Source organism: Pteropus vampyrus, unplaced genomic scaffold (assembly GCF_000151845.1).
Source record: "Pteropus vampyrus isolate Shadow unplaced genomic scaffold, Pvam_2.0 Scaffold1, whole genome shotgun sequence".
Lineage (NCBI taxonomy): Eukaryota > Metazoa > Chordata > Mammalia > Chiroptera > Pteropodidae > Pteropus > Pteropus vampyrus.
Window position 1 is genome coordinate 23205724 of NW_011888782.1, and position 11438 is coordinate 23217161.

Genomic DNA, 11438 nt, shown 5'->3' on the forward strand with positions numbered 1-11438 from the left:
TGTTTATGTTGCTGATGGCAGTGGGCAGGGCGATGGGCTGAGTAGAGCTGTTTGGTATGTCTGGCCGATTAGGACTGGGCTCTGGTCCTGCTTGTATGATAGTTAAATACCTGCCCTCCACAACTGCCTTTCAGGGGACTGGATGTTTATGGCTATATGGACTTGCCTATTCTGTTTCTAACCATAAAGCCAGACCTTCCCGAGGGATGGATGACTTCTGTCTTCTGTGTTCTTGAGGCCAGGCATGTTCCTTTTGATGATAGTATCCGGGGCTTTCAGAAGGTTTGGATGGATCTCAGAAGGTCTCGGATCAAGAGGATTTGTAGAGAAGGTCCTAGGCCTGATGTCACTACTCCTAGTTTCCAGCTCCCCAGAAAGCAGAGGTGGAAGAGATTTGTGTTTTCCAAAGCCAGGCCTGAGAACAGAAGGGGACCTGTGTTCCCTGCCCCCTGCCTTCCTCTCTGCAACTCCTAATATTTCTCTCTACAATAGACTGCCTACGGCATCTGCCTTTACCGGGAATAGCAGGAAATGTCTCATCTGGGTCATGGGGCCTTCCAGGAAGTCCACAGGGTATGACTGCAATCAGACTATGCTTTGGTTTCTTCTGAGCTATATGACCCTGGGCAAGTATAGTTGGCTTTCTGAGCCCTGGTGTCCTGCATAGTCAGAACTGCCTTGCAAGATATGGCAACCAAATGAGATTAGTGCCCAGAACAATGTCACAGGCACACACCCTGCCCATTAAATGGTGCTGCTAGAAAGGACCCGACAAGTCCTTCTTTCCCACCTTTTCACAGAGTTCTGCCATCCTACCACTGTTATACAGTAATCTCACTCAGCTACCCTTGCCCTGAAGATAATTGGGCTGGCTTGAGGGTCTTGTTGTCTTTGGTGAAAAGAGTCTAGGTCCTGTAGGGTGAGGAAAATGGTTTTCCTTTGGGAGCTGGATGATGATGTTGACAGATACTACTTATTAATCCCTTTTATGCTGTACTATGTGTTTTATATGCACTCTCATTCAAATCTTACCTTCAATCTTGTGAGGTTGATATTATCATTCCCATTTTACAGAAAAGGAGACTGAGGCCAAAAGAGTTGAACTAACTTGCCCAGCTCACAACTGGAAAGTAGCAGTGCCCGGGGATTTATGGCAGGGTCTGACCGACCCTTGTGATACCTGCCCCCATCTCCACCCTGCTCCTTGTGCTGTCAGCACAGAGTGTATCTGTCACCTCACTTTAGTGGCAGTGGTGGAGGGCAGAGGAACCAGTGTCCCCTCTGGGGTATGGTCCTAGGTAGCTCTACAGGATGTAGGAACCCCATTTCTTCCCTACCCATGTTACCACATTTACCACACACGCGTGACTGTTTACTGCTATATCCCTAGCACCCAGCTTGACACGTAGTAGATGTTCAATAAACATATTTTAATTGAGTGAATGAATATATCCTGATTCTTGCCATTAAAATGATATCACGATTACTTTGAAGTAGTTCTGCAAACACACTGATATAAATATGGCACCATGCTAATCGTTGAATCTAGGTGATGTGTATTTGAGGTGCTCCTTTTATCATCCTTTCTACTCCTCTGTATGTTTGAAATTTTCTATAATAAAACTTATTTTTAGTTTAAAATTTTCATATTATTAAACTATCATTATTTTCCTTGTAAGTATATACTCAAATAACTGCCTGATATTCCGTTGTATTTAACTTTAGATATTTAATTTTTTTATTCTGTTTCTATTTAACTGGATTATTTTTCTATTTCTTTTGCTATAAATAATGTGATTAGCATTTATATATATAAATTTTGGCTGCATCTCTGATTGTTTCTCAATCATACATCTTCAAATGCAGGACTACTGGGGGAAAAGGTGGACATTTTGTTCAGACTCTTTTTGCCAAGTTGCTTTCTAGAAAGATCATATCATATTCTCTTGGGTGGGTATGAGTGTGTCTATCTCACTACATCTCACTGCCATTTTATCTTTCTTTTTAAATGTCAGTTGGGTTAGTTTTTTAAAGATAATAGCTCATTCTTAATTTGCATTCTTGGGTTCTTATTGTGGCTAGGCAATGTCTATTTGTTTAATGGTCTTTTGTCTTCTGTGAACCAACCATCTAAGGCATAGCTTCTGCCCATTTACCTGTCAGGCAGTTTTCTTCTTATATGTAAAGTGTCCTAGTTATTTGTTTTTGTTGCAAACATTCTGTATCAGATTCTTATCCATCTTTTACTGTTCTCAGTGATATATTCTGACAGAGAAAAATCTTAATTTTTATTTATGTGGTAGCAGCTCTTGACTTTCTCTTGTGTTACCCCAACCTCATGCCCCCTTCCCACCAGCCAACTCTGACTGCTTGCAGGAAGGGAACCGGCACAGTGGTTAAGAATAGGGGCTCTTGTGCCAGATGCCTGGGTTCAAGTGCCAGCTAGCTCTGACCCCTACTAAATGCTATAACCTTGAGCAAATTTCTTAATCTCACTGCACCTTGGTTTCTAATCCATAAAACAGGGATGATGTGATTATCTGTCTCAGAGTGCTGTGCAGAGAAAATGAGCTAATATTTATAAAGTGCTTAGAATAGTTCCTGGTGTATAGTACTGCTACATAAGTTTTGTTTTCATTGTTACCTACTGCACTGAAACTGTGAGTCTTATCATTTGGAAAGGATTTTGTTTGCAAAGCTAATCAGTGAAAGAGAAAGCTGGATTTTTTCAGGCAGGGATGTGCCCCGTTACAAACAAATCTAGGTTTTTGTTGTGTTAACTTGAACTTCAAAATATTATCTCCAATTTATTTTTGTTAGATGTTATTAAATTTAAACAAACTAATTACATGCCTCACGTACCACAGTTTACTTGTGGCAGCTTACCCCACTCACAGTGTGGGATTTAAGTGTGTGACTGAAGAGCCCAAGAAAGTGAACAGAAAAATAAAAACTAGGAATACTGTTCCTCTTCAGTGTAGCAGATGTTTTTTGCATGCCTGCAATAGACCAGTCACCATGGATTTCATAGAGGATAAGACGTGGTCTCCAACCTGGAGCCATCTCTGCCTCATGAGGCTTTTACCTGGACTTGGAACCTGGAACAGGAATCTTACAATGTATTCTAATGTGGCCACGGATGTCCAGTGACCTTGGTTGGGATCTGACACTCAGCTTCTCTCAACTGCTGCCTGTTTGCCAAGTCTCTTTCTCCAGCTTTTCCTGTGGATTTTGGGGAGCTCCCCCTAACCTCCATTTTTCTAACAGATCCCATCTCTGTTTATGAGAGCCAGAGTCAGTTTCTGTAGTTTGCAACCAAGAACTCAGATTCATACCTGTTACTGATTCTACTTCCACAATCCTGAGGAAATCCCTTTGTCCCAGCTAACCTTGCCAGTCCCCATCGACATCTTGTCTATTCCCAATTGGGCCCTGGACCAGGAGTCAGGAACCTGAGGTATTCTTGCCAGTGATGCCATCATTTTGCTTTTTCTCTTTGGGCAAGTGACTTACCCTCTCTGGGCCTCAATTATAAATGGAAGAATTAGCCTAGATAATCTTAAAACACTCTCTTCTCTGAAGTTCTGTGACCTTTGAGGCTTTTCACAATTTGATCCCCAGAGGTAGGATGTCCTCCCTAGACCTTGCTTCTTTCCCTTCATTCAACCACACACAATCACTTCACCTCGGATCCTTGCCGTATTAAATCCCAAACTACTTTCTTTCTTGGAGTATGGATCCTGTTTTTCTTTAGCCCGTGAGCTCTCACAGTTCAGGGAAAAGCAGCTTTTATTTTCTACTACAAGTGCCTAATTTAGATGTTGATTCTGAAGGGTCAATGACTAATAAATACTGATTTTAGATACCATTGTAAAAACTCTGAGGACCATTTTGTTTCTCTGTTCTTGCCCCAGTTAACCCTTTTCTAGAAATTCTCCATGGGGATTTGGGGAGGTTGGGGCATGGCCCTGGGAGCTGGCATCTGGGGCTGGCTGGGCCTCACCCTGGCAGCCTTGCGTGTGGAGGACACAGAGCCTCTCGTTCTCAGAGAGGAGCTCCAGGCGGACCCTGACCTAATAGGTACTTACTCCCTGTAACACCCACAACACTGGGGCCCGGACAGCACACTGGGCCCACTGCTGCCTGAGGGGAAACGGGGTTGTACTTTTTGTTTCATCTGACCTGGACTTCCTTCTTCTTTGCAGACCATGGGGGATGTGAAGCTGGCTTCCTCGACACACGTTTCTAAAACCTCCTTCAGTATGGATCCCTCGAGAGCTGGCTCCATGCCCCTGACCGAGGCCCCAGCTTTCATTTTGCCCCCTAGGAACCTCTGCATCAAAGAAGGAGCCACTGCCAAGTTTGAAGGGAGGGTAAGAAGCACAGCTGGACGGGAGGTTTGGGGGAGATGGGAGGAGATCGGCACTCCTTCTTGAGCCTTTTCCTCAGCAGGCTGGATCTGGTAGAGGACCTGGTTTGTTTTGGACCCACATATAAAACGAATATATACCACTTGCCCTATTTCTTTTGTTTATGGTTGATTTTGGTCTGTGTTGGAAAACTTGGGGATGGGGAGGGACACTGGAATATTTTGCTATTATTATAGGTTATGGCTGGGTACGTGCTACCTGATTATAGAAGAAGAAGATGTGGGCTGGTGGCAGGAAGCATACAGCTTGGGTTTAAATATGTGCCCTCAAATATGGACAGTTGAGAACTGACTATAATTTTCTTTCACTTCCTCCCTGGAAGGAGTGTTTAGTTAACTAACCTCCTTGTGTATCCACTTGATACACCCGGAGCGGTGGGATTAGATATAAGACTTTTTATCAGTTCTGTCACTTTTCGCTAATGAGCATTGTTCTCTTGCTCTTACAAGGGCTCCATTTCTTCTTCTGCAAATGGTCATGATAATACCTTGTCCACCTTGTATTAGAAAGGTGAAGAAGATGGGAACAGTGAAGACTAGCTGTCAGAATATCCGATGTTAGGCCCAATTGGAAAGAGTTTTAGTAAGCTGCTGGCTCAGACCACTAGAAAGTCAAATCGTCAAGTGGACATGGAGAGGCGTGCGGAAGTTGGGGGAGGGGTGCAGGTGATATTTGTCCTGGGATTAAACATGGCGGATCTACCCCAGGCAATGCTTTAGAAGCTAGAGGGCTTTGATCTGAGCAAAAGACAACTGAGGTAATGAGGAATTCGTAGGTTGCACTATGAATCTGCAGTTGACCCTTGAACATCACGAGTTTGAACTGTGCAGGTACATTTATACATGGATATTTTCAACAAATATACAATCAGCCCTCCTTATCCCTGGGTTTTGCATCTGCAGATTTAACCAACCATGGGTCAAAAATAGTATTTTTGATTCGCAGCTGAGAATCCACAGATACAGAGGGCTAAATACAATTATACACAGGTTTTCAACTGTTTGGGGGGTTGGTGCCCCTAACTCCTACATTGTTCAAGGGTTGACTGTTCAATTCAAGAGCAGGCCTCTGAAAGCTTGTAGAAGGAAGAGGTTGAACACATCACTCTTCCCGGATGACACTGGTCCTTGCTTTTGTTTAAGTGCCAGATTTGGCTGGGCGCTCATCTGGAGAGTGTGCAGGGGCTGCTGCTTTGAAATGGCCTGGGGCTGCACTGCACTATGTGCTTGACACTCGCCTGTCTAGTTAAGACTCTTTGCTGGTAGATGCGACATATCTTTTACCTGAAGAAGATTGTGGTGATGGTGCTGAGGGATCTGTTTCTTCTCTCTGGGTACTACCCTGATGAGGGTTCTTTTCTGTTACCCTGACTGTAGTCCCCCGTTCCCACTGCTGGCAGGAAAGAAGCAACAGGAAGAATCCCTGGGAGCTTAGAAATGGTTTAGATAGCTGTAGAAAGGACTGAAGTGCTGATACATGCTTTAACATGGATGAACGCTGAAAACATCGTACTAAGTGAAAGAAGCTGGACACAAAAGGCCACATGTTGAATGATTCCATGTATGTGAAATGTCCAGAATAGACAAACATATGGAGATAGAAGGTAGATTACTAGTTGCCAGGGCCTAGGGAGGAGCAGAGAATGCTAATTGGTACAGGGTTCCTTTGGTGGAATGATGAAAATGTTCTGAAATCAGATAGTGACAATGGTTGCACAACTTTGCAAATACATTATAAAACATTGAATTTACACTTAAAATTAAAAATTAAAAATGAACTTTTAAAAAATGGCTTAGCAAAATTGATCTCATCTCCATACCCACCCTCCCTCCCTCTACCCCTGAGAGATGACCTCCTTCCTCAATTCTGACAGACATGGGAAGGAGGAGATGAATTTGCTTCCTTACAGCATGATGATGCACTTGCTTCCTTTGCTGACTTTGGAGGTCACCAGGGAGCCATTCCTTTGAGTTATTTGATTTAGAACCTTCGCAGAATGAGTACTGGCCCAGGAGTCAGCACACTGGAGTTCTTTGTTGCTCGTCATTCTCTGGTTGTCAGGTCATACCTTCTAAGGACCTAGGTTTTCTTATTTGAGAAGAAACAACCAGTCGCTTCTATATTTCTGGCCTAAAGGGATGTGAAAAGAAAATGAGTTGAAAAATAAAATGGTAAAAGCACTTTATAAAGTTAAAAGTATAGTAATACAGTATGTTTTTAATAAAGTGAAATTCACATAACATAAATGTAAGCATCTTAAAGTAAAAAATTCAATGGCATTTAATGCATTCACGATGTTGACTGCATTATTCTTAAAGTATAGCATTCTCTATGTAAAATTTTTATTTTGTTTTTTATTTTGATGAAAATTTATATAGTTGACATCGTATATTACATGAGAACTATATGTCAAAACGAATGTGCTCCTTAAAAGTCAACCTGCAGAGCTACTTTACCACTTACCACCTGACTGGAATTAACCCAGAACAACACTTTGGCAGCATGCTGCTACACCGTGAATACAGAAGGAAGACTACTCCAGAGAGATTTTAGATAGTATCTGGCTCCATCTCAAACTTGAAGAAAGAGAGGTAGAGGCAGAGGCTGTCATAGAAAGTGTTTTGTAAACTAGCATGCTGCAAGTGTGTATTAGTACTATAGCAAAGGACACAAAGGGAAGTTTTGCATCAGGGCAAGGCTACCTCAGATGATTATAGAATGAGGAAGCTGATTGTTTTGATCAGGGGTTTTCCTGATATGGTGCCCTCAGAGAAGGGAAGAGTACGGTAGTCTTAACCTGAAGTGACATGGGCTTTGAGTTGCTAGTTATAAAAGACTGGGTTCCAAAGGAGTCGCCCACTGAGCATGGCCAGGGGTTCTCTGCCTCCAATGCATGATAGGCTTCATTGCTTCAGCCACTTGATTCTGCCTGCAGCTGACTTCTCCCTTCAGGTCCTGGGACACATCCTGTTTCAGATGCTCATTCTGCAGCAAACCAGTCCCAGGTCAGTCTTGCAGAGGCCTCAGGACTTCAGCTCTTCAGTAACTGGGCTCTTGCAGAATCTCTTACAAATGAGTGATTTTAAAATAAAGCCTTCAAGCTACATTTTTGGCCTAGGCTGGTGTCCACTGCAGCCAGCAGGAATCCTTCTCTCTCTTATAGTAGTCTTTAGGATCTCTGTCTGTTTCCCTCTCCACCCACCCAACCCTCTCTTTAAAGTTGCTACCAACAGCTTGAGCCTTGACTGGGTGTGGAGGGTACTAGGATGTCTCAGCTTCTTCTGAGGTGGCACAGCAACCCTCCCACCACTGAAGAAACTATATGGACACCACACATGTGAGAAAGTTATAAATGTTTGTTTCCTACTGCCTCCTGAAGCTGGTAATTAGAAGTTGGTTTAAACTTGTGCTTTCTGTTTTTATTCCTGAAAGAGGTAAAAACTGTTGCCTGCCCTGCCCCCCATTTCCTTTTTATGCCTATTTTTAGGCCGAGGACTTAATGAACCCCTTCCTCCAATAAAGCCTCTCTTTCTAGCAAGAAGACTTGGGTGACATTTAGGTGGGACCACAGGTGGCCCTTGTGGTTCATGTCTTTTTCTGAGAAGCCCCAAACTATGAAATGTTCGACTCTGTGGATCTCAGTCTCTCACATCAACTAAGGTTTTTCTAGTTCGTGGTAGATACTTTGGATAGCCAACACATAACCCGTTATAATCCTCTTTACCCTTACACTTTTCACTCTAGAGGACACTGTAGAGACTTCCGTTGAAGCTAATGGTGTCACACAGACACATTCTGGCTGAAGTCTGTTAGGGATTTTCTGGGAAAGTTCTTGCTTTTCTGATAAAAAAAAAAAAAAGTTATCACTGCTGCTCCCTGCCTTGAATGTAGATGTGATGTCTGGTGCTCAGGCAGCCATCTTAAAACCATGAGGCAGTAAACCAGAACACTAAAGATTGGTTGGGGTGGATGTGAATGGAGATATAGTAGTGGAGGTAGCATAAAGACCAGCAGCTAAAAGACAAAAGTCCTAAGGCTTAAAGACTTTCCCAGATAGGATCTTTGGCTGAGGTTATTCACACAGGAAATTTTACAAAAAAATATTCCTAACTGATAAACATCTAATAAGGTACATGTGGAGATATCGTCCCTATGGAAATAAATTGGGGAGAAGACATAGCACAGAGAAGAACTAAAAAACTCTCATACCCTTACCAAATCTACCAACAGTGAGGGAAATACCTTATTCTGAGTTGAATGTGGTCCTGCAGTTAAAGCATTCTAGAAGAATTTGTTCTTTCTTGGCTGTGGGCATCTGGCGTGAACCAACAGGGTCTAGGGTTTCTGAGAGGAAGTCAACCATGTAGGGCAAGTAGTAAGTTAATGTCATTATAGAACAACTATTTGATCAAGTCCATTAACTAGGCTGAAACTATCCTCCTCTTTTGGCTCTGACAGCCTAAACCTTGAGGAGATTATATTTTCAGGAACTCATAAAACTTTGACTCTGTATCTCATAAATACCACCTTTAGACCCAGGCAACCTGTTCTAGCCCATGTCTTAGAAACCCCTGTTTCCTCATCTGGCTGTACCTTCGCCTCAGAGCATGGGCTTGGGTACTCAAGGGATATGCCCACTGGAACCATACTACTCCCCATGTTCTGGACACCCAACACCCCAGAATTCTTTACCAAATGGTACTGAGCCCACTTCCAAGGCCTGTGTGGGCTTCTTCCCAGGAGATGTTATTAGGCCTGAGTGGGGTGGTCAAGGGGCACCTGTTTGCTTGGGGAGATGAGAATGTAGTTGAAACTTGGACATGGGGCTTTGTCGTCCACCTATATGTGTAGGAGAACTCCCACAGTGCAGGATGCAACTAGGACGGAAAGAGTAGTACGTCGCACTGTGCCACTGCCTGGTGAGCACTGCTGGGCCACGGGCAGGCCTCCATGTATTGATAGCCAGGGCCCCACAAATGTCAGGGGCTGACTGGAGCTCTTGCAGCTGTTCTATTGCCCATGCAGGTGGCTGAAGTATCAATGGGCTCCTCCCCCGCCACCACCACAGTCAAGTATGAAAGGAGCGAGATGGTGGGAAAAATACTGAAATTACTGGAGATATCTACCCCTCTGCCCTGGAATTCATTCTTATCAGAAAAAACAAACATGGTGATAGGTCCTGGCTGTTCGGTGAATCAAATGAGCTGATACTTCAGTGTCTCTTGAAAAGTACAGCCCAAATGAGGTTTCAGTACAGGCTGAGATACTCGGTGTTTACTGGCATGAGCTTCACAATCAAGAGCTAGCCGGGCCTCATCAAGGCATGTTTATGTTTAAGTCATGGAAGATAGAGGAAAGGAACATGAGAAAACCTGACCCATGAAAGCCAGAATCATTCCTCAATTTCTACTTTAGCCAATAGTAGTATCCTTCCCCTGAATAACTTCTTCCCAGTTCACTTCTAACTCAAAAGCACTCAACCACTTTGAGAAATTTGAAAAGTATCTGGTCTGCTTTCTGTCCTCAGAGGAGTCTTAATGGTGTGGTTCTGGAGAAAAATATGTGCATAAAAGCAGTAGGATATGACAATGTATATAATTGGATGCTTAAATAGTTCAAAAAATAGTTTGTATTATAGGAATTTATAGGTGATTAAGATAAGGCTAGAGTGGCTTGAAAACTGGTTTCCTGCTTCTTGATATCTCTCTTTCCAATTTGTCCTTCCTACTGCTACTTAAATGATCTTCCTAAAATGCCCTTTGCCTATGTCATCCCCCTCATAATATCCTTGAACCTCAAAGTGCTTCAGCACTGCCTAAAAAGGCCTTTTACAATCAGCTCCTAGCTCTCCAGCATTGTCCAGCTCTGCTCACCCAGCCCACACATATATAATAGATACTTTGTTCTGATAACACTTTTGTTGAGAAAAGGTAAACAAAAATATTTTATCTTCCCTATCAATTTGGGGTTAAGAATGAGGCAGAGTATAATAGGAAGAGAACAAGTATTTGCTGATGCCCTCTTGGGGCCAGGCATGTAAACTTAGTCATTTTATCTTCATGATAAGGTAGCTTTATCTTTATTTTTTGTAGAGGGAAAAACCAGGTCCTCAAAGTAATTACAGAACTTTCTAAGTTCACATCAGTAAGTGATAGAAGCAGTTCTTCAGGATCCAAATCTTGTATTCCTCACACTGTATGATACTACCACGTTCACATGTCCATCTGGTTCCTTGAACTCGTGGCTGTTTCTTATTTATCACAATGCCCACCACATGGTGAGTGCACAATAAACATTTGGTTCCCCCGAGAACCAAGATGGTAAGTAGGGTCTAAGACTCTAGACCTCTTGCCAGTCAAGTTCGTAGGGTTTGGTCCCATGCTTCTTATAGTGGCTTATCTCCCCTTACCCCATCCCCACTCCCTGCCCTCACTGTTGCCTGCCACATGCCTGCAGCCCTTTCCTCCAGCTATGTCTTAATCTAGAATGCCCTTCCATCTCTCCATTCTGTCCAGCCGTAAGGTCCAATTTAAATTCTACCTCTTTCAGGCTACTTTCCTTAAGTATATATATATATTTTTAAAGCATTTTATTAGAAGAGAGAGGAGCCATGGTAATAGGATGTGGAATATTCCCAATAATCACATAAGGTCATTCATGAGTAATAACCACAGGAAAGAGCTGACTGCTTTGGCCTTTTTAAAACGTATTATTCATTAGTCATCTCTGTGCCTATAACTTTGTTATAAAGAAAAAATGATTTAAAGGTTAAATGATTTTTAAAACAAAAATGCGAATAATGTAAAAAAGTTCCTTGCCTTTACCCTTACTTCTACTCTCCAGAGGTAGCCACTGTCAGCAATTTGGATATCCTTCCAGAAATGATCTATGCAAATATAAGCACATATACATGATCTCTCTCACTCTCTCTACACACACACACACACACACACACACACACACACACGTACGTGGACCTACATACACATACTGATCTGCAACTTGATT

At 42.8% G+C, this 11438-nt stretch overlaps 1 protein-coding gene across 1 annotated transcript in view; it reads left to right on the forward strand.

Annotated features, from left to right (window-relative positions):
• MYLK (myosin light chain kinase) overlaps positions 1-11438 on the forward strand; it is a 248166-nt gene that overhangs the window by 79123 nt on the left and 157605 nt on the right. Inside the window, exon 2 of the mRNA XM_023527574.1 lies at positions 4206-4373. Coding sequence (XP_023383342.1) covers positions 4209-4373 — 165 coding nt within the window. The 5' untranslated portion in view covers positions 4206-4208. The remainder of the gene's footprint in view (positions 1-4205; positions 4374-11438) is intronic.